The 23704-nt window shown below is 36.0% G+C and overlaps 1 protein-coding gene across 1 annotated transcript in view; it reads left to right on the top strand.

Annotated features, from left to right (window-relative positions):
* Positions 1–23704, top strand: part of ETFA (electron transfer flavoprotein subunit alpha) — an 85818-nt gene that overhangs the window by 49473 nt on the left and 12641 nt on the right. Inside the window, exon 10 of the mRNA XM_059915430.1 lies at positions 17629–17694. Coding sequence (XP_059771413.1) covers positions 17629–17694 — 66 coding nt within the window. The remainder of the gene's footprint in view (positions 1–17628; positions 17695–23704) is intronic.

The raw sequence follows: 23704 nt of genomic DNA, 5'->3' as shown, positions 1-23704 counted from the left end.
TTTTGATAGGGATTGCATTTAATCTGTACCTTGCTTTGGGTAGTATGGATGTTTTAACAATATTCTTCTAATCCATGAGCACAGAATATCTTTCCATTTATTTGTGTCTTCTTTAATTTCTTTCATCAGTGTCATAGTTTTTAGTATACAGGACTTTCACCTCCTTAGTTAAATGTATTCCCAGTTATTTTATTCTTTTTGATGCAGTTGTAAGTAGGATAGTTTTCTTAATTTTTCTTTCTGATAGTTTGTTGTTAGTGTGTAGAATCAAAACAGATTTCTGTATATTGATTTTGTATCTTGCAAGTTAATTCGTTTATTAGTGCTAACAATTTTTTGGTGGAGTCTTTAGGGTTTTCTTTTTTTTTATTTTCAGACATTATTTTATTTTTATTTTTTAACATCTTTATTGGAGTATAATTGCTTTACAGTGTTGTGTTATTTTCTGCTGTATAACAAAGTGAATCAGCTATATGTATACATATATCCCCATATCCCCTCCCTCTTGCGCCTCCCTCCCACCTTCCTTATCCAGCCCCCCTAGGTGGTCGCAAAACACGAAGCTGATCTCCCTGTGCTATGTGGCTGCTTCCCACTAGCTATCTATTTTATATTAGGTAGTGTATATATGTCAGTGCTACTCTCTCACTTCGTCCCAGCTTACCGTTACCCCTCCCTGTCTCCTCAAGTCCATTCTCTATGTCTGTGTCTTTATTCCTGTCCTGCCCTTATGTTCATCAGAATCTTTTTTTTTAGATTCCATATATATGTCTTAGCATACAGTATTTGTTTTTCTCTTTCTGACTTACTTCACTCTGTATGACAGACTCTAGATCCATCCATCTCACTACAAATAACTCAATTTCGTTTCTTTTTATGGCTGAGTAATATTCCATTGTATATATGTGCCACATCTTCTTTATCTATTCATCTGTCAGTGGACACCTAGTTTACTTCCATGTCCTGGCTATTGTAAATAGAGCTGCAGTGAACATTGTGGTACATGACTCTTTTTGAATTATGGTTTTCTCAGGGTGTACGCCCAGGAGTGGGATTGCTGGGTCATGTGGTAGTTCTATTTTTAGTTTTCTAAGGAACCTCCATACTGTTCTCCATAGTGGCTGTATCAACTTACATTCCCACCAACAGTGCAAGAGGGTTCCCTTTTCTCCACACCCTCTCCAGCATTTATTGTTTGTAGATTTTTTGATGATGGCCATTCTGACTGGTATGAGGTGATACCTCATTGAAGTTTTGATTTGCATTTCTCTAATGATTAGTGATGTTGAGCATTTTTTCATGTGTTTGTTGGCAATCTGTATATCTTCTTTGGAGAAATGTCTATTTAGGTCTTCTGCCCATTTTGGGATTGGGTTGTTTGTTTTTTTGATATTGTGCTGCATGAGCTGCTTGTATATTTTGGAGATTAATCCTTAGTCAGTTGCCTTGTTTGCAAATATTTTCTCTCATTCTGAGGGTTGTCTTTTCGTCTTGTTTATGGTTTCCTTTGCTGTGCAAAAGCTTTTAAGTTTCATTAGGTCCCATTTGTTTATTTTTGTTTTTAATTCCATTTCTCTGGAGAAGGGTCAAAATGGATCTTGCTGTGATATATGTCATAGAGTGTTCTGCCTGTGTTTTCCTCTTAAGAGTTTTATAGTGTCTGGCCTTACATTTAGGTCTTTAATCCGTTTTGAGTTTATTTTGGTGTATGGTTTAAGGAAGTGTTCTAATTTCATTCTTTTACATGCAGCTGTCCAGTTTTCCCAGCACCACTTACTGAAGAGGCAGTCTTTTCTCCATTGTATATTCTTGCCTCCTTTATCAAAGATAAGGTGACCATATGTGTGTGGGTTTATCTCTGGGCTTTCTATCCTGTTCCATTGATCTATGTTTCTGTTTTTGTGCCAGTACCGTACTGTCTTGATTACTGTAGCTTTATAGTATTGTCTGAAGTCCGGGAGCCTGATTCCTCCAGCTCCATTTTTCTTTCTCAAGATTGCTTTTGCTATTCAGGGTCTTTTGTGTTTCCATACAAATTGTGAAATTTTTTGTTCTACTCCTGTGGAAAATGCCATTGGTAGTTTGACAGGGGTTGCATTGAATCTGTAGATTGCTTTGCGTAGTATAGTCATTTTCACAATGTTGATTCTTCCAATCCAAGAACATGGTATATCTCTCCATCTGTTTGTATCATCTTTAGTTTCTTTTGTCAGTGTCTTAAAGTTTTCTGCATACAGGACTTTTGTCTCCTTAGGTAGGTTTATTCCTAGGTACTTTATTCTTTTTGTTGCAGTGGTTAATGGGAGTGTTTCCTTAATTTCTCTTTCAGATTTTTCATCATTAGTGTATAGAAATGCAAGAGATTTCTGTGCATTAATTTTGTATTCTGCAACTCTATCAAAATCATTGATTAGCTCTAGTAGTTTTCTGGTAGCATCTTTAGGATTGTCTATGTGTAGTATCATGTCATTTGCAAACAGTGACAGTTTTACTTCTTCTTTTCTGATTTGGATTCCTCTTATGTCTTTTTCTTCTCTGATTGCTGCGGCTAAAACTTCCAAAACTATGTTGAATAATAGTGGTGAGCGTGGACAACCTTGTCTTGTTCCTGATCTTAGAGGAAATGTTTCAGTTTTTCACCATTGAGAATGATGTTGGCTGTGGGTTTGTCATATATGGCCTTTATTATGTTGAGGCAGGTTCCCTCTGTACCTACTTTCTGGAAGTTTTTATCTTAAATGGGTGTTGAATTTTGTCGAAAGCTTTTTCTGCCTCTGTTGAGATGATCATATGGTTTTTCTCCTTCTGTTTGTTAATATGGTTTATCACATTGATTGATTTGTGTACACTGAAGAATCCTTGCGTTCTTGGGATAAACCCCTGTTGATCGTGGTGTATGATCCTTTTAATGTGCTGCTGGATTCTGTTTGCTAGTATTTTGTTGAGGATTTTTGCATCTATGTTCATCAGTAATATTGGCCTGTAGTTTTCTTTCTTTGTGACATCCTTGTCTGGTTTTGGTATCAGGGTGATGGTGGCCTTGTAGAATGAGTTTGGGAGTGTTCCTCCCTCTGCTATATTTTGGAAGAGTTTGAGAAGGATAAGTGTTAGCTCTTCTCTAAATGTTTGATAGAATTCGCCTGTGAAGCCATCTGGTCCTGGACTTTTGTTTCTTGGAAGATTTTTAATCACAGTCTCAATTTCAGTGCTTGTGATTGTTCTGTTTATATTTTCTATTTCTTCCTCGTTCAGTCTTGGAAGATTGTGCTTTTCTAAGAATTTGTCCATTTCTTCCAGGTTGTCCATCTTATTGGCATATAGTTGCTTGTAGTAATCTCTCATGATCCTTTGTATTTCTGCAGTGTTAGTTATTACTTCTCCTTTTTCATTTCTAATTCTGCTGATTTGAGTCTTCTCCCTTTTTTTCTTGCTGAGTCTGGCTAATGTTTTATCAATTTTGTTTATCTCTCAAAGAACCAACTTTTAGTTTTATTCATCTTTGCTATTGTTTCCTTCATTTCTTTTTCATTTATTTGTGATCTAATTTGTATAATTTCTTTTCTTCTGCTAACTTTGGGGTTTTTTTTGTTCTTCTTTCTCTAATTGCTTTAGGTGTAAGGTTAGGTTGTTTATTTGAAATTTTTCTTGTTTCGTGAGGTAGGATTGTATTGCTATAAACTTCCCTCTTAGAACTGCTTTTGCTGCATCCCATAGGTCTTGGGTCGTCGTGTTTTCATTGTCATTTGTTTCTAGGTATTTCTTGATTTCCTCTTTGATTTCTTCAGTGATCTCTTGGTTATTTAGTAGCATTATTGTTTAGCTTTCTTTTGATTTCCATTTGCATGGAATATCTTTTTCCATCCCCTCACTTTCAGTCTGTATGTGTCTCTAGGTCTGAAGTGGGTCTCTTGTAGACAGCATATGTATGGGTTTTGTCTTTGTATCCATTTAGCCAGTCTATATCTTTTGGTTGGAGCATTTAATCCATTTACATTCAAGGCAGTTATCCATATGTTTGTTCCTATTACCATTTTCTTAATTGTTTCGGGTTTGTTATTGTAGGTCTTTTCCATCTCTTGTGTGCCTAGAGAAGTTCCTTTAGCATTTGTTGTAAAGCCGGTTTGGTGGTACTGAATTCTGTTAACTTTTTCTTGTCTGTAAAGGTTTTAATTTCTCCATCGAATCTGAATGATATCCTTTTTCAGGTAGGTTGCCTATTTCGTCTTTGTTTATTTGGTCTTGTAGGTTTTTACCTTGCTCCTTCGTCTGTAACATATTTTTTTGTCATTTCATTTCTTTTTTTGATGGGTGGTGCTGTATTCCCATCTTACTGGTTGTTTGGCCTGAGACGTCCAGTATTGGAGTTTGCAGGCAGTTGGATAGAGCTGGGTCTTGGTGCTGAGATGAGGACCTCCGGGAGGCCTCACTCCGACTGATATTCCCTGGGGTCTGAGGTTCTCTGTTAGTCCAGCGGTTTGGACTCAGAGCTCCCACCACAGGAGCTCGGGCCAGACTTCCGGCCTGGGAGCCAAGATCCTGGAAGCCAGTCACTGGGGGTTCCTCCCGTCCCCTTAGGTGTCCATGGTCACCCTCTGGTGCCTGATAGGTGCCCTTGAAATCACATAGAATGATGAGAATCTATCCAGGTAGATCTCTAGGATGGAAAGGAGCCCATTCATGAATATCTCTGGAAAAGACCTCTCAGTATCCTGAGAGAGCTGCTCAATGGACGCACCATCACGGTGGGGACTCGAGGGCCTCACCGGCAACGGGAAATGATGCCACAGCCTGGGCCACTGAGGGGCAACCCGGAGCGCTGCAGGGGCACCACTGAGGGCAGGGCGAGATGTGCTCATGCACTGAGGGGAGTGTGCGGCGGTGGCGGGACACCCCCGCCCTTCCCCACTGTGGGGAGGGCCTGTCATGAGACATGTGGCGAGGCTAGAGTGCCCGTGGCATGAGAGGCAGTGGTGGGAGACCAAAGGCAGGCCAGGGTCCACACCCCTGCCTTCCATGCCACCAGGTGGGCAGGAGAACTAGGGTTTTCTGTGTATAATATCATGTCATCTGCAAATAGAGACAGTTTTACTTCTTCCTTTCCAAGGAATGCCTTTGGATGCCTTTTATTTCTTTTTCTTGCCTAATTGCTGTGGTGAGGCCTTTTAATACTGTGTCAAATGAGATTGGTGAGAGTGGGCGTCCTTGTCTTGCTCCTAATCTTAGAGGAAAAACTTCCAGCTTTTCACTGTTGAGTATGATGTTACCTGTGGGGTTGTCATATATGGCCTTTATTATGTTAAGGTATATTCCCTCTGTACCCACTTTGTTGACTGTATGTGTTCTTTTCCTGTTTTTAGTCAGTTTTGTTTGTGAGATTCATTCATTTAATGCAGGTAGGATTTTTTCATTTGTGTTTCATTGATGTATGGTATTCTACTATATAAATATATCATACTTCCACCATTTTCCTATTAATGGATGTTTATTTAGGTAGTCTATAAATTCTTGCTACTACAAGTAATGTTGCTGTAAAGATTCTTAGATGTCTCCTTGTATGTTAGTATTTCCCTAGAGAAGTATGCCTAAGAGTGAAATTGCTTAGTTACCAGTAAATGTCTAGCTTTACCAGATATTGACAAATTATTTTCCAAAGTGGTTATTTACACTTAACAACAGTTTATAAAATTTACCTTTATTCTCATCATCTCTGTATTTTGGTATTTTCTACTTTTTAAGGTTTTGCAGTTCTAGAGGTAAATGATAGTTCCAGAGATAGGTAGTGGTGATGGTTGCAGAGCAAGGCGAACATACTTAATGCCACAGAACTACACTTAACAATGATTAAAATGGTAACTTCTTTGTTAGTTATGTTTTACTACGAGTTTTTAAAAGTTTTGCTTGTCTGATGGGCATGAAATCTCACTGTGGTTTTTAATTTGCTTTTCCCTGATTACTAGTGAGGGATCTTTTCATATGCTAAATGTCCATTCATGGTTTTTTTCCCTCTCTGAGTTTCCTGTTTATATCTTTTTTGCCCATTTTTCTATAGAATTGTCTCTCTTCTTATCAATTTCTGGAAGTTCTTTTATATATTCTAGATACTAATCTTTTGTTATGTGTGTTACATTTCCTCTCAGTTATGGCTGTCTTTTCCATTTTTTAAATCATATTTTTTGATAAACAGAAGCTTATAATTTTAATGTTGTTGAACATTTTTTCTTTTTTGATATATACTTTTTTGTCTTATTTAAGGAATCTTTCCTAAGACAGGGTCTTAACAATATTAAGCAGTATTATTTTTCTTAAAAGTTTTAAAGTTTTGCTTTTCACATTTTGGTTTATAATCTACTTGATTTGACTTTTTGTTTGGTGTGAAGTAACTATTTAATTTTTTGTCATGTAGCTAATCATTTATTACACATTTCCTTTCTCTCCCACTGATCTACAGTGTTACCTCTTACATATCAAGTTTACATATATGCACAAGTCTATTTCTGTGTTCCCTGTTCTGTTCTATCCATCAGTTGTTTATCATTGTACCAATACTGCACCTAAAGCTTTATAATAAAATTATCTAGTTGGGCAATACCCCTCTCCCTCATTCTTCTCCAAAATTGTCTTAGCCATTTTTGGCTCTCTGCCGTTCTCCACAGTTTTAGAATTAGTTTGTCAAGCTCCACAGTTGGAGTTTTGATTGATAAACGTCCCTATCTCTTATTTTCAAGGGAATTCTAGTGTTTCACCACTGGGTATGGTGTTAAAGCAGTTTCCTACAATAGACAGTGTCATATAATGGTTAAAAATAGTTAACAGTCCAGACTTTGTAGCCAGATTGCCTGAATTCAGTTCTTAGTATTAAATACACTTGCTTGCTGTGTGACCTTGGACAGATCACTTAGCTTCTCTGTGCCACAGTTTTTTCAGCTGTATAATGGTGATAGTAACAGTCTGTATACTTCATATGGTAGTTCTAAAGATTTAATGAGTTAGTATATGTAAAACACTTAAAACTGTGCCTGGCATATAGTATAAGTACTGTGAATTAGCTATTTTTATAATTACTATTATAAATCCTTGTTTGCTAAAAGTTTGTTTGTTTTGAAATTATGAAGAGGTATTGAATTCTTTAACTAATACCTGATAGTTTGTTAGGACATTAATTAACATGTGTTGAGCTTAACAGAGTGTCAGATTTATGCTCTGACTAGAATTTAATGAATATGGCTTTTTAAGCCTTGTCATAGTTAGTGGTAGTTCCCATTTAACTTTTTTTCTGGATTGCCTTTTAGAAGCCCTGTTGATGACTTTATGTTCCTAATCATCCAAACATATAAGCATATTGCAGTCATTAAAGAATCTGCTACCTACTGCCAGGAAAATGTGTTTTTACACTTAGTGGAAGTAGATTACTTTGTCTGTATTTTGGTATTTTACTAACAGATTAGTGGTTCATTTATAATTCTAAGACAAGGTGAATAGTTACTAGATGAAGAAGCAGTTTTGGAGAGAATTTAGCAAGACAAGAAATTTTGTTTCTTGGTTCTCTTGAAAATATTCACTAATGTTGAAAAATCTGTGTATGAATAAACTTTATGGAGTTATCTGTACACAGCTGGGACTGAATTTATGGACTGCTTTTCTGACTTGCTAAAAAGCTAAAGATTGACAACCCCTTTCATACTGCATTATCCAGCTTGGCTTTTAACTCCAAGAGAACAGTGTTCACAAATTGATGCTCTGTTCCCTTTGGGGTTGGTGTAGAAGCATTAAATTGTACTAAAATATTCATATGTGAGTGCATTTAGCTGAAAGCAATTGATGTTCTATTCCCAAGAGGACAAAGAGAAATGCTGTATGGACCTGTAGTCCAGAAAACACCCTAAGCATGCTTCTTAAAGGTAATTACATGGCCTGGATGATCGAAGCCCTTACAGTGAAGCTTAAAATGACAAAGGAGAAGTTGTAGAACTAATAAACTGTGATTTGGATGTATAAATAGTTTGGTTGTGCAATAGTTAAAAACTTACTTGCTAAAAGTTAGTTGTAATTGTATCTTTGGGTTCTAATTATATCTTTGCTTCATTTTCTTAGCTAATTTTTATTAGACTGATTTCTCTAAACATTTATATCAGAGGACAAATATCAGCCAAGTTTTTTATCCATTACCATTTTATATATAAAGTTAAATTTTTTAAGTTTTGGAGAGACAATTGAATTTTTTAATGTATATATTAGAACTTTTAAAAAAGATTCCACTGATATAATTGACAGTAGGTGGTCAATCTGATTTAACAGCTGGCACAAAAATCAGTAGAAGTAGACAGCAAATCTTCGTTGTAGCTGTCGTGGTGTGGCAACTTGAATAAAACTATTCTAAATTTCTATTCTTATTCTAACTGTATTTTTGGTTCTTTCATATAAAAGCTAATTTTTTTTCTCATGTGTAGTTTCTGATAAGATAAACATGCACATTAATGTCAGAGAACATAAGACATTGTACTAAAAGGAAATGTTTATTTAATGATGGTTGATCAGTTAGAGTATGTAATTCAATCCTTGTGTTTACTTTAGGGCCAAAGACATGAGTACTAGGATCTTGTATAAAAGACTATTTTAATAACTTAGTTTAATATAATTATATATTAATATTAACTAAACTTAGTCTGAAAAGGAATTTGGGAAATGGTATTTGGGGCAGGGGAATATCTTCCATTTCCTTAAAGTGAGATTACTTAGAAGGTCTCCAGTAAGGTTGGAAGAATAGTAAATTTATTATTGTGTTATAGGCACTTCCGTTTTCTACATTATTAGCTCTGCTCAAATTCTTGTAACTTTAAAATGTGCTTCAAGGAGTCTTTGTGTAACTTGGGCTGAACTTCACAGAGAACTCTAGCTGCTTTTAAAAAACAAAACAAAACAAAACATTTTTTAGAACAGTTTTAGATTTACAGAAAAATTGCAAAAATAATACAGATAATTCCCATCAATCTTTTACCTGGTTTCACCTATTGTTATTTTTTTAATGTTATGTTGAACTATTTACTTTTGATAGTTGTTGAAACCACAGGATTCTAGAATTAAGTGTTTTGAAGACAGAGAATTATGTAAAGGATTCTGTCAAGGAAATTACTTTTTGATGATTTTATTGTGGTAAAATCTAACGATATTTACCATTTTAACCATTTTTAAGTGTACAGTTCAGAGGCATTAATTACATTCAGAATGTTGTGCAACCATAACCACTGTGTATACCCGAAAGTTTTCATGGCCCCAAACAGAAGCTCTACACCCATTAAGCAGTAGCTCCCCATTCCCTCCCACCCCAGTCCCTGGTAATCCCTAATCTACTTTATGTCTCTATGATTTTGCCTATGCTAGATATTTCATAAAAGTGGAATCATACAATAATTGTCCTTTTGTGACTGTCTTCTTTTAGCACGTTTTCAGATTTAATCCATGTAGCATGTGTCAGAACTTCATTCCTTTTTATGGCTGAAAAATATTTCAGTAATAGTCCATGAACATTTTGTTTATCCATTTATCTGTTGATAGATACTTGCGTTGTTTTGTTTTCACCTTTTGGCTATTGTGAATAATGCTGCTATGAACACGCACATACAGATATCTGTTTTAAATTCTTTTGGGTGGTATACCTAGGTGTGTGATTGCTGGGTCACATGGTAATTCTCTGTTTAGCTTTTTGAAGAACCTCCAAACTCTGTTCCTCTGGTTACTTTGTACCTTTCATAAGCTCCTTGGCACAGAAGTTATCTTAATAATTTTAGATTAAATAATCATCAAAAAAGGCTGTGCACAAACAATGGCCTTCTTAGTAATTTTGGGAAAGAGGTAGCTTGGTGAGTGAAAAGAATAGTACTTGGAAGTCAGGTTCAATTTCCAGCTTTGGTTTTGGGGGCCTCTGTTTTTTCATTGATTAAATAAAAAGATTATGCCTAAATTCGTAGAGGTTCCTTACTACTCCAAAATTCTATATAGGTATATATAATTTAGCATGATCTAACTAACCAGGTCAGTTAAAAAAACCTTACTGATAAAAAATTTTATAGTCAAAATTTTTATTTGATCTGCTAAAATGCAAAGCTTTGTAATAGACTGATTTTGTATCTAAATATTTTGATGTCATACACCCAAATATTTCACTGTAATTTAATCATCTGAATAATTTTATAATAATAATATATTATTATTATTAATATATATTATTATAATATATTATTATTATATAATAATAATAATAATTTTATATAATATACTTTGCTTTCTATCATTCTAGGTATACTTGAAGAATATCTTCCCACAGTAGAATATCTGTGAATTAGTATAGAAGCTAATTACGTAAATGCTAAGCATTTAATTGCAAAATAGTTAAATATTAAAAATTTATTGTCAAAATATTCTCTTAAGAAAAACTTAAGGTTAAGAAACCTGCCTTTTACTAGGTATATATAACTTTGAACAACTCAGCAGGCCTGCCTGAGCCTGTGCTTTCTGTTCTGTAAAATGAGAAGAATTTCCACCCCTTAGAGTTATTGTCATAGTTAAGTGAGCTAATGTACATAAAGTAGAATATGGTTACTGGCATATCATAGACAATTCATGTAGTTGTGATGATTACTATGCCATCTTGAATCCTGATAAAACCTGAATTAGTCCTAGTATAGGAGCATTGTCTGATGGATAGGACATACCTTCAGCTTCAAACCAAGAGTATGGGTAAAGTTCTCTATTCATGTAAAACTCAGTTTAGCCATAATCCTGCCTGAGAATTTCATAATATAGGCAGAGAGCTGTTTGAGAAAAGAGCCACAGATAGTTGTGCTTTACGTTTTGGGGCCTCTTCCAAAAAGAGAAGAGACTTAAACACAATTTGGCAAACAGAGGAAATAGTTTGGCCTTTTAAATGAGCAGCAGGATGAAATACAGCAATATTAATGCACAGGAGACTTGCCGTAATTAGAATATATAGTTCAGTTAATCTACTTCTCAAAGAGACATTCATTATTTGTTATGATGAATTCCATTTAACTCCTAACCTGGCATTTGTCCTGTGAACGTGTTGTGTTTTAGCTGTAACAGTTGCTGTTTAAGTTTATGCCTTTGTAGTCTTCTGAGTAAAGAAGGTTGAGAGAGCATATGCCATTCTGTAAAACTTGTCCTGTCTGAGGCAGTCATAGGGTATTGTTTTTGAGCACGTAACATTGGATTGCTGAACTCTGGTGAGAACTACTTACATGACGTCTTTAAAATTTTTTATCTTTGAATAAATGTAGTTTTTTACATTCCTTCCCCAACTCCATTTAGAAAGGGAGACTTGGTAGGAAAGACATTTTAAACCTGATTTTTAAAGAGATGAAGTAATATTGGCCTGGTTTTTCTACTCGGAAACCTCCAGATTTAACTACTCCTCTCATAGTCATATTTCATATAAACAAAAAAGTAAATGTTTAAATCTTTCCTTTCTACTTTGTTTAAAGTAAAGCAGATCTGAAGTTGCTGCAGCAGAATACTGTTACAATTCTAGAAAAAAAGTGTAATTTCAACTTGATATATGTATTTTTTGTATGACCAATTTGATATGTCTTGGTACCTGTATGAAGATTGTGTTAGAATTTTGTAAAGAAACTCACCTCAACTTCCTAGGCCGGCCAGCACTGTCTAGAAAGTTGGGCAGAAATTCAGACTTTACAGCTAGTACTAAAGGCAAAACAGAAACTAACAAATATCAGTAAAAAGAAATTTTCCCAGTACATTATCCCAGAAGAATTGTATCAAGTTAAATAACAACTTGCCTTGAGATAGTAATAGTTACTATTACAATAGTAAACTACTTAAGAAGTTTAAAATGGAATTTATATGGTAGTTGGTTGTCTAATGCCTTTAAAGATTTAGTGATCATTCAGTAATAATAATAATAGCATTAATGTCTAATATCTTGAGCACATCACATGCATTCTGTTATTTAATAATCACAGCAATCCTTATTAGCTGCAGGTATTTATCTCCATTTTACACATGAGGAGAGTGAGCCTTTGAGAGGTTAAGTAACTTACCTGAGAACACAGATGTTAAGTGGAAGAACCAGGATCTGAACCCATCTGTCTCTGATCTTATTATATTTGTTATGGTCATCTGTGATCAGTCATCTTCGGTGTTACTACTATGGCTTGCTGAAGGCTCAGATGATGGTTAGCATTTTTTTTAGCAATACAGTATTTTAAAATTTAGATAGGTATGTTGTTTTTTTTAGACATAAAGCTATTGCACAATTAATAGGCTACAGTAGAGTGTAAACATACTTTTATATACATTAGGAAACAAACTTCTTGTGACTCGCTTTATTGGGATACTCGCTTTATTGCAGTAGTCTAGAACACTCAAAATCTCCACGGTATGCCTGTACCCTTTTTTAAGAATTGTGAGCTTTTCAGGATAGATTTTTCAGGTTTTTCTAAAATTTTAAGAAAAAATATCTTACTAGAGAACAAAATTTGATAATTAGTTTCAGAGTATAAATTTATTGTTTTAAACCAGTCATTTTCATCTGCTTTTGGTTTTCCTATGATGGTCTACCGTACCTGAAAATTGATGGATTTTTGTCATCTATTTGTGTCTCTATTGGCTGCTCCCTTGTTTAATCTTGCTGTCTCTCATGTCTCTCATGCTCATCTTCAGCTTCGTCATTCTGCTGACTTTCCTTTTTGGTTCTCTCTCACAGAGTTTGAACAACCTATAAACGTTCTTGTTCTGAGATAATACAAGCAAAGCTGACACAAGAGACTAATGTCATTCTATCCTGAGGTCTACTATCAAACTATGCTCTACAGTACCTCTTAGAGCTTACAAGAAGGCTCTTCTTTAGCTTGTTTTTTGTTTGTTTTTGTTTGTTTTTGATTTTTTTGTCCATGCCTCATGGCTTGTGGGATCTTAGTTCCCTGACCAGTGATCAAACCCAGGCCTTCAGCAGTGGGCCCTGGACCTCCAGGGAATTCCCTTCTTTAGCTTGCTCTTAAATCATCTTGGATCTGTGCTGTCCAGCACGGTAACCACTAAGCTACATGTGGCTATTGGGCCCTTGAAATGTGGCTAGTCTTAATTGAGATTATATTATTAAAGTTGGTTTCACCTATTTCATTTTACTTTATTTAATGAGGCTAATAGAAAATTTTAAATTATGTAGCTCACATTATATTGTATATCTCTTGGATTTAATAACGTTAGGCAGAAATCACAATGAGCAAGTAAGAAACAGTTTTCTCCTTAGCTTTTGCTCCAGAATCCTCTAGAGAGCAGGACTCAGAAGTAAATACCTCTTGGAATTCCAGATTTCCTGCACAATGTTTGGGTAAAGCAGGAGAATGATGTTAGCACATACTTTCTGAAGAAAGCAGCCAAAACCCAAATCATCCACCAGAAAATACTTTGACCATGTCGATTCCACAGGTTGGTTAGATTTCCGTAAAAGTGTTAAGATTTCATTCCAGTCTTTCTGTTCTCAGACATAGAGATTTATCATCAGGCTAGGATCAATAAAACTTCTTCTAAAAGCTTATTTTGTTTGAAGGACTAAGGGAACAGGAACAGATGGATATAAAAGTGGACTCCTGTTTGGCAGAGGATAGAAACGACTACAGAGGACTGTCATCCTGCGAACTGCTTCCTGCTTGTAAAGGCCTTTCCACTTCTCAGTGGCAGGAACAGAAAGTAAGGGGTTGCATAAGAGACCAGAGCTCTATCACACCCTGATTTTTTCCTGTAATGAATTACAGATTTTTATTATCTTACCTTAACCTACATTGTTAGACTGTGAGCTTCACGAGAACACAGGACAAAGAATTAGTTGTCTTTATATTGCCTGTAACGTGTAACTGTACCAACAACAGTAAAACCATGTTGTGGCATCCTTAAGACAAGGACAGTGTTTGTACCACAGGGGCTTCTTGCTGCCCTGCACTTCTACTAGTCCATACAACTCTTTTGTATGAATTAGGAAAGAAGTACCCCTTTCTCAAGTTACTTTACTGCCATCTGTTGGAAAATTATTGTAATAAAATGCAGATCTTTAATGACTATGATATGAATGATACCTCCCTTCAGCGTTGTTCAGTATACAGCCTGCTCAGCTGTACATGGTAGCCCTGGGACCACCCCAGGAGTCCACTGGTCACCCAGTGGGCTGAGAAAATCGAGGTTTGAGCAAATCTCAATTCATGAGTGGCACACCTGTGTCTTGGGAAACTAGACACTTATGCTAAGAACTGAAGCCTTACAGTAACCCTATGAAGTGGGGATTCTTAGAATCCCAGTTTTTCAGATGAGCAAGCTGAGGCATAGAGAGGTTAAATAATTGGCCCACGGTCTCATGTCTGTTAGGTGGCTGAGCTGGCATTTAAACGTAGCAGTGAGATGCCAGAGCCTAGGTTCTAAACCACAATAATATGCTCCTCTTGCAAACCTCTGTTAACCGCACTGGATGCAGAAGTTTCCAAGCCCCATTCTTTTTTTTTATCTGAGCCCACTCTAGAGTAGTTTAGACATCTGCCCCTAAGTTCTTTGGATGAGTCTACAGCTGTAGTCTTTTTTAGGCTTTGGCAAAGGAAGAGATATTTGTGTTTTCTTCTGCCAGAATTTGTTTGTATTGAAGAAGGTGCTGTCCCTTCTTTATATTTCAGAATAACCCCTGGTTCTCTTACTGCTCTGTGGCTTTATTTCTTCCCACCAGTCTCCATCCTTGAATTGCAGGATGATCCACCCAAACTGCTACCAGCTGTGTAGTTTGTCCTAGTCTCTCACTCTTCAAGATTTCCCTCCCTTTGTAAAGGCTACTAGGATTTTATCCCCAGGACTACCCCTCCTTCCTTTTGTGTCTGTTCCTTTCTTTAATCCCACCTCTTCTTGAACCCTTAATTGCTGTTCTCCCCTCCAACATCGCCTCTCATTTTCTCTCCAAATTATCTTACTATCTGATTTAGAAAGAAAGTGCCTCAGGACAGGCATTGCCTTGTTATGTTGTGAAGCAGTGTCTAAAGTGCTCCATAAATTAGCATCTGTGGAGAGTTTTGTACATACTAATTATTATTATTGAAATACAAAAATGCTTTCTGAACCATGAGGAAGCATCCTACGACACTAGTCTAATTGCCTGTACATGTTTTTCAAAAAAGAAGAAAAAAGCCTCTCTTCCTGCCTTAGAGAACTATCAGATCTCAGGACAGCAGCCAGAATCTCAGGACTCGTTCAGGGCTGTTGTTTCAAAGCTTTTATATTTATTAAGAGAACCATGTTTGCAAGTTAGTATAAAATAAGGTCCTGTTGGTCATGTGGACCTATTTGGGCAATTTATGCTGGTCAGAAGGGAGGGGATGACCCTGGAACCACTTGCCTTTGGTTTCCTTTGCCCCAGAATCTGTTATTTCCTTAGTGACATTTATGGATAAAGCCAACAGTATTCATTTCTCAGGGGGTTTAAAGTAAATTTCATTTATATCATATTTATGTTGACGTGTAGTGCCAGAGTGAATCAACATTTTTTATTAGCATTTTATAATGCAAATGGAGAGGCTTTTAAAACTGGCTGAATTTTAATGAAGACATGTATGTCAGAAAGACTCATTTACAGAACTATTGATCCTTCCCAATAACTTGCTTTGAGAATATACTTAAAAGAGTGGTTAGTGAGACAGTGTCTGTCTAAATATCTTACTTTAAAAATCTTTACATTAGAACTTTTTGGCCTGGTTTTCCTGAATGTAGGATTTAGTAAGTATATTTTGATTAATAATTTAATGAATGTTCTTTCTTGAAAGAAATGCTAGTCAGAATAAACTGAAATGATGCTAAAATTATCAATTGAAGTTACCTGTAAAATCTTCAATGGAAAATAGTGGTGTTTGTTTATTACTCATGTGAGTGTCCATGTCTGGTAAGACAGTATAATGACAGGGCCTTATTGCATTGTCCAACTGTGTATGGTCATAATTGACACATTGGATTATGTTTAAGATAGAATCATGGAGCATGGGATTGCTTTTTATCCTCACCCATGCATTTTACTTTCTGCAGTATACCCTCCACCCTAAGACACAGTGTCTTCAGGCCAAATTGCTCTTTCTTATCTTCAGGCTTTTGATGGTTAACTATAGAGCAAGTTGAATCAAAAAACAAGCCCAGCTCATTTTAGATTTTTAGATGATTAACTCACAATGGGGGCTAGGTTGTGTCCTTTCCGGGGTACACAGTGTATCTTACTGCTCTAGAAGCAATGGACACTTCATGCCTTTAAAGATGAGACCCAGAGATATGCTGTCAGTGTGCTGTGTCGAGTTACAGGTTTCAAGCTGCACGAGAGCTGAGGATCATCTGTTTTACTGGTACTCAGCTCTAGCTATACATTAGAGCATCGTGGGGAGCTTTTTAAGAAAGGGCCAATGCTGGAGAGCTTTTTAAAAAAGCTCCAATGCTCATAAATAAGATTATGAGCAGTACAGAAAACAAAGTGGGACCACCTGACACTGTCATTGACTTTGAAGTATCTGCCCTGTAATAAAACTGAGTGTGACAGAGCCACCTTCAATGCCTTCCATGTTGTTCATATGGAGGAGAAACTTTACTGTCATTTGTGACAAAATTGTAGTGTTATTTTGGTTACGTGGTAGGTGCACCCCCTACCCAAGCCAGGACTTGTTAGTTCAGTTTATGTGTGGGAAAAGCTTTTCAGTTGAAGCTTTAATTATCCCTACTAGACAGAATAGAGCAGCTTAGCTCTTTCAGTTAAGCACTTATTAAGTCAGTTTTCCATGATGATAGTGAATTTTACTTGTCAAACATGGATACTTTAAAATTTTTAGATAAAGGGACAGAGAGCAGCAGTAAGTCATCATTCCCTTTGTAATTAGTGGGGGCAGAGGGGTAGGAAGAGATGCAAATATCATCAACATTTACTTAGAAACTACAGTGCGGTGACCCATTTGTTAGACGTTAGAAATGCAAAGGTTGATTCTGTGCCTTTGAGAAATTTGTTACTTTTTAGTTAAGGAGATGGTGTGTGTGACTCTTGAGACTGATTTGTATTTTTGGTTTTTCTAAATATGAAGCTTAATAAATATACCCTAATTACCACTTCCACAAATATCCACGAGAAGGCAAACAATTAAGTCAAAATATATTTTAATATGTGTAAGTGTATGTGTTTATATGTTAATATACAATGTGTGTGTATTGTGAATGGTTACATACTGAGTGATGAGTTGAAGTGTGGTTATCCAAATGAGTAGCGTAGACAAAAAAGTGCTACCTCACAGGAAATTGTGAGATTAAGTGAAACAGTTGATGTAAAATGCTTAGCACAGTGGTTGACACATAGTTAATGCTCAATAACTCATTATCCATGTATTTATTATTATACCACCACTACTATAGGAATTCAGAGGAAAATGAGGACTATGGGTTAAGGAGATCAGAGAAGGAGGAAAGCATAATTTAAGTAATGCATATTGCATCTATTTTATTTAAAATACTTTTGGTGTAAGACTCGAGTTGCTAATAGCAAATACTTTGGAAGGTATAACATAATATAAATACATACTAATGATATGGTCTCTTTTGTTTCAGGAACTTTATATTGCTGTAGGAATATCTGGAGCCATCCAACATTTAGCTGGGATGAAAGACAGCAAGGTAACTACACAACAGTAAAGATGCTAAGAGGAAAAGTTTTCATATTTTAAAACTTGGGTTTGACTGGTACGTTTCCATGTAGTTATAGTGTGTGTAGTGGAACCATTCACATGAACACAAATCTAGGAACTGAAAGATAAATAAGCTACTGTACCCTGCCTGAAGATGTACCATTGGTAGGAGAGGCAGTGCTATGTCATGGAAAGAGGTGTGAACCTGAATCCCAGCTCCACTGCCAACTTACCACGTGACATGTCCTATTGGTACCTCAGTTCTGTGTCTGCCAAATGCAGGTGTTGGGTGATGATCTCTAAGATCCCTTTCAGCTCTGACAATCTATGGATAGAAAATGTGGGGTGAAAACAACTTGATGAGGTTCTGACTTATCTAGTTTATGAGGTTCTGATGCCTGATTCTCTGTCTGCTTCACCCTAGTCCCCTAACGGTCCCACCCTCATACCTCAGCAAGGCCCCTCTTCTTGGGTTGTTACTAAATTGCGACTGACATGTTTTGGGTTGGAGTGTCTCAAAACCTCAGTAACTGTCAAAAATACAGTGTATAGAGGAAACACTTGATTTTAACTTGCTACTTGGACTCTATGTGTGATGACTCTGTGAAAATATATTTCAGAATATGACACATTAATTCATGCATAACAATGCACAGTTTGAATTATGAACTTAGTCTTTCGTGAAGTCAGAGATGCTTCTGACACTCCTGCTTTTATCCATTCAGATGGAAGTTTGATATAAAAGGTAATAAAACTTTTAATAGGTTTAACTTCTAACTTGAAAAGATGCATGCACTACCCCCTTGTAACCTCTAAATGAATTGGCCCCAAATCAGTCAGATTTCACAGTTGGATGGCAGGTTTCTTTACTGAGCTCTGAAAACAGCAGTGCCAATGGGGAAAATGTTATTGCTGCATTAGAGGAAAAAAACCACTCCAACACCAGCAACCTTAAAAAATATTTTTAGCTGGGCCAGTTCAGACATATCTAGAATTCTGCTTCTCTAAAATAAAAGCCTCTACCTGCCTAGACGATCTTGATGGAAGTTCTCATTACATGCCAACAGGGCTGGATTGGGAGAAATGGACGAGATAGTCAAAGCAAAAAGAATAATTGAAGTAAGCAGACCAGTGTTGGGGAACAATCCATAAGAATAAACTTGAGCCAAGAATTTGTCTCTGCATCCCATCAACAAATATTTATTAAACATATGCACTTTGTACTAGATGCTGGAGATGCTCAAATGAAAAAGACATAGTCCCTGCCATCACTGTCTTGTGTGGGAGACACAGCAGTCTTAGGTTGTAATTTTGGTTAAGCTCTAAAACGGAATATTAAGTGATTGATTTAAATCTGATAGTTGCATTGCATATAAGCTGTAGTTTTAGTTAGCATTGTGGTCTAGTTGAAAGAATATGAAATTTGATGGAACTGTATACATATTAATATGGTTGAATACAGTCTGTGCTTTAAAAGGTCTGTAAGGAAGAAGAACATGCATTTATAAGGACATATTAAAAGAGCTCTAAGGTGCAAGTAAGATTTTATCATAGTTATTTACAGTTGCTAATTCAGGAATATTCTTTTAGTAATCTGAAAAACTGTGAACAGCCCAAATCTTTTTTCTTAAATACTATAGTGGGTCCTTTCCCACAGTTACGTGCTCTTTCTTTACAAATAACTTTTATATAGTGGGATGAAAAAGCTTTCAGATGATTGAACTGTCAGATGTTTGACTAGGTGGCCTCCAGGAAAATCATTAACCATCGTTAATTAAATAAATCTCTGCTAGTAGCTGTGAAGCAGGCTACATATTCCCAGAAGAGAAACACCTCGATGCAAATCAATGCCTGTGATTCAAAATGTTTGTCCTTGTGACTTTGGATTTGAGGCTCATATTGAAACCCTTGTTTATCGTCTCTGACCATACTTTAATATATATGGCATGTTTCTCTGGATCAGTAGTTACCTGGACTACAGTGTGCGCCAGTTTCAGATATTTTGGAATATTCTGCCTCAGGGCCCCTCTAGGGGAATTACACATAATGTCATGTAGCCTATAGTTTAAGTCAGACTATATCAAAATACTTTAAAAAGGTGTTCCACCTGTTTTCATGAGATGGAGTAATAGGCAGGGAAGTACTTAATTTTACTTCTAGAGATTCACATTATTATGATCTTTTTATTAAAATAATACCATGTTAGAGTCAAAACTCTAATTTTACTTTAATTGCAATGGTGTTAGAAGCATCTGTGGGGAATACCAAACTATTTGTAACTTATAAATAAATCTGTTGTTAATCGAATAATTGTGTAAGCATAACACCTTTTTTAGTGACTATTTCTCCTTAATCTGTTACTGATCTGTCATTATAACCTTTTACACTTAAAAATTTTATAGGAGATAAGAGGAACTTGTGGTAGTTTTTGTAGGAGATGTAGTAATTTACTTGCTTTATTACATTTATTGATATTTGCTGCATACATAAAGACTTAAACTTTTTTGTTTTAAAGTTCATCTTTACTTAACAGGCTGACTAGATAGTTAACTTTTCTATTCTCACATAGACCCAGAATAGTAATTTTAAAGTACTAAATTGAATGCAGTACATGGAGCATAAATAGTGAGCTACAAAGCCTATTAGGATTAGGATATGGATTAGGAATTAGGATATGGATTTGTTACTTTTTTTAAGTTGAAATCTAACATTTATAGTCACAAGTTTAAATGTATATACTTGTTAATAGGAGATAGAAAATACTAATCATTTTATAAGTGAAATAAGCTGAGGATTGACTCTAATATGTATCTCATGATGATTTTATAAAGTAGACTTCTGTCTTATTGCATAAAACACTCCAAATATAAAATAAGTTAATTAATTTTTCATCCATGGTTTTCATTCAATATATCTAAAATTTTTCGATGAACTGCAAAACTTTCCAGTTATATTTGGTTTGTTTGGTTTAAGTCAGATTATTGAGGTATAATTTATATACAGAAAATTTAAATTTTTTAGTACACTGCGCTTAATTTTTTTTGCATGGTAAAATACACATAAAATTTACCATCTTAACAATTTTTAAGTGTAAAATTAGATGTGTACACACTGTCAGTGGTATTAAATACATTCATAATGTTGTGCACCCATCACCACCATCCAACTCCAGAACTCTTTTCATCTTGTAAAACTGAAACTCCATACCCATTAAACAGTAACGTCCCAGTCTCCCCCCACACTCTCCAGATCCTGGCGACCACAGTTCTATTTTTTTGTCTCCGTGATTTTGACTATTCTAAGTACATCTTTTAAGTAGAATCATCATTTGGTATTTCTCTTTCTCTGACTGGCTTATTTCACTTAGCATAATGTCCTCAAGGATAACCCATGCAGCATGTGTCAGAATTTCCTTCATTTTTAGGCTAATAATATTCCATTGTATGTATGCATCACATTTTGCTTATCCATTCATCCATCTACGGGCATTCGGGTTGCTTCCAAGTTTTAGCCTTTGTGAGTAAGGGTGCTATGAACATGGGTGTACAAATGTGTTTTCAAGGCCCTGTTTTCAATTCTTTTGGGTATACATCCAGAAGTGGAATTGCTGGATCATATGGTAATTCTATTTTTAATTTTTTGAGGAACCTCCATAATGTTTTCCACAGCAACTGTACCAGTTTACATTCCCGCCAACAATGCACAAGGGTTCCAATTTTTCCATACCCTTGTCAGCACTTGTCTGTTTTTTTGATAGTAGCCATCCTGATGGATCTGAGGTAGTATCGTATTGTAGTTTTGACTTGCATTTCCCTAATGATCAGTGATGTTGAGCATTTTTTCATGTGCTTATTGGCCATTTGTATATCTTCTTTGGAGAAGTGGCTATGGAAGTCATTCACCCAGTTTTTGAATCGGGCAGTTTGTTATTTTTGTTGTTGAGTTTAGTAGGTTTTTGAATATATTCTGTATATTAATCCTTTATCATGGGACTTCCTTGGTGACACAGTGGTTAAGAATCTGCCTGCCAATGCAGGGGACATGGGTTCGAGCCCTGGTCCGGGAAGCTCCCACAGGCCATGGAGCAACTAAGCCTGTGCACCACAACTACTGAGCCTGCGCTCTAGAGCCCGCGAGCCACAACTACTGAGCCCACGTGCCACAACTACTGAAGCCTGCGCGCCTAGAGCCCACGCTCTGCAACAAGAGAAGCCGCTGCAATGAGAAGCCCGTGCTCCACAGCGAAGAGTAGCCCCCGCTCACCACAACTAGAGAAAGCCCACATGCAGCAATGAAGACCCAACACAGCCAAAAGCAAATTAATTAATTAATTTTAAAAATTCCTTTATCAGATATATGATTTGAAAATATTTTCTCCCATTCTCTGGATTATCTTTTTACTCTGTTGATAGTGCCTTTGGATCCACAAAAATTTTAAATTTCCATGAAGTTCAATTTGTCTGTTTTTTTATTGCCTATTATACCTTTGATGTCATATCCAAGAAATCATTGCCAAAACCAACATCATGCAGCTCTTGCCCTATGTTTTTCATCTGAGAGTTTTGTAGTTTTAGGTCTAGTGTTTAAATCTTTGATCTGTTTTGAGTTAGTTTTTGTATATAGTGTTTAGGTAAGGGGCCAACTTCATTTATTTGTATGTGGATATCCAGTTTTCCCAACACCATTTTTGAAAAGGCTATCCTTTCCCCATTGAATGATCTTGACACCCTTGTCAAAAATCATTTGACCATATATGTGAGGGTTTATTCCTGGGCTCCCTCTTCATTGGTCCTGGGCTCCCTATTTCATTGGTCCTATTTAGGGTCCCTTGAGAGTCCATATGAATTTTAGGATGAGTTTTTCAATTTCTGCAGAAGTCACTGGAGGGACAGTTTTGATGGATATAGGATTATTGATCGACAGTTTTTTTCTTTTAGCACTTTGAATATATCAGCTTACTACCTTCTGGCCTCCAAAGTTTGTGATGGAAAATCTGCTGATAGTCTTATTGAGGATTCCTTGTGTGTAGCAAATCAATTCTCTCTTTCTGTTTTCAAGATTCTCTTTTTATCTTCAGCTTTTGAAAGTGTGATTTTGTGTCTCGATGTGGATCTCTGAATTCATCTTACTTGAAGTTTTTTGAGTTTCTTGGCTGTTTCTATTCATGTCTCTAATCAAATTATTTCTTTAAATATTCAGCCATTATTTCTTTAAATATTCTCTCTGCCCTCTTCTCTCTCTTCTCTTTCTGGGACTCCCACCGTAGGTATTTTGGTTCTCTTAATGGTGGTCCACAGGTGCCTTAGGCTCTGTTCACTTTTCTTAAATCTTTTTTCTTTCTGTTCTTCAAGCTTGTTAATTTCCATCATCCTGTCTTCAAATTTGCTGATTCATTCTCCTGCATGATCAAGTCTGCCTTTGGATCCCTCTAGTGAATTTTTCATTTCAGTTTTTGTACTTTTCAGTTCCAGAATGTCTTTTTGGTTTCATTTTGGGTTTTCTCTTTATCACTATTTCCATTTTGTTCACACATTGTTTTCTTGACCTCCTCATCTTCCTTTAGTTCTTTTAGCATCTGTAAGATGACTGTTTTAAAGTCTTTGTCTAGTAGGTCTGCCATCAGGTCTTTTTCAGGAAGAGTTTCTGTTGATTTTTTTTTTTCCTTTGAATGGGCCATACTTTTTTGTTTCTTTGTATGCCTTGTGATTTTTTTTGTTGAAAACTGGACGCTTGAATCTAATAATGTGGTATCTCTGGAAATCAGGTTTTCCTTTTTCCCCAGGTTTGCTGGGTTTTTTGTTATTGTTTTTGCTTATTATTGTTCTGTTTTTTTTTTGATTGTTGTAGGCTGTCTCTGTGCCAAGTATTAACCTGAGGTATAAACTTGCTGTCTTCTTGGGTCTTTTCAGAGCCTGTGCCTTTCCCTGGGCATGTGTGGTCACTTTGTAGTTTTCTCCTGATATGCATTTGCTTTTTTTTTTTAATAGTAGACTTTTTTT

Source organism: Balaenoptera ricei, chromosome 2 (assembly GCF_028023285.1).
Source record: "Balaenoptera ricei isolate mBalRic1 chromosome 2, mBalRic1.hap2, whole genome shotgun sequence".
NCBI classification, from domain to species: Eukaryota; Metazoa; Chordata; class Mammalia; order Artiodactyla; family Balaenopteridae; genus Balaenoptera; species Balaenoptera ricei.
The sequence above is the reverse complement of the archived record's forward strand: the minus strand, read 5'-3'. Positions and strand labels throughout refer to the sequence as shown.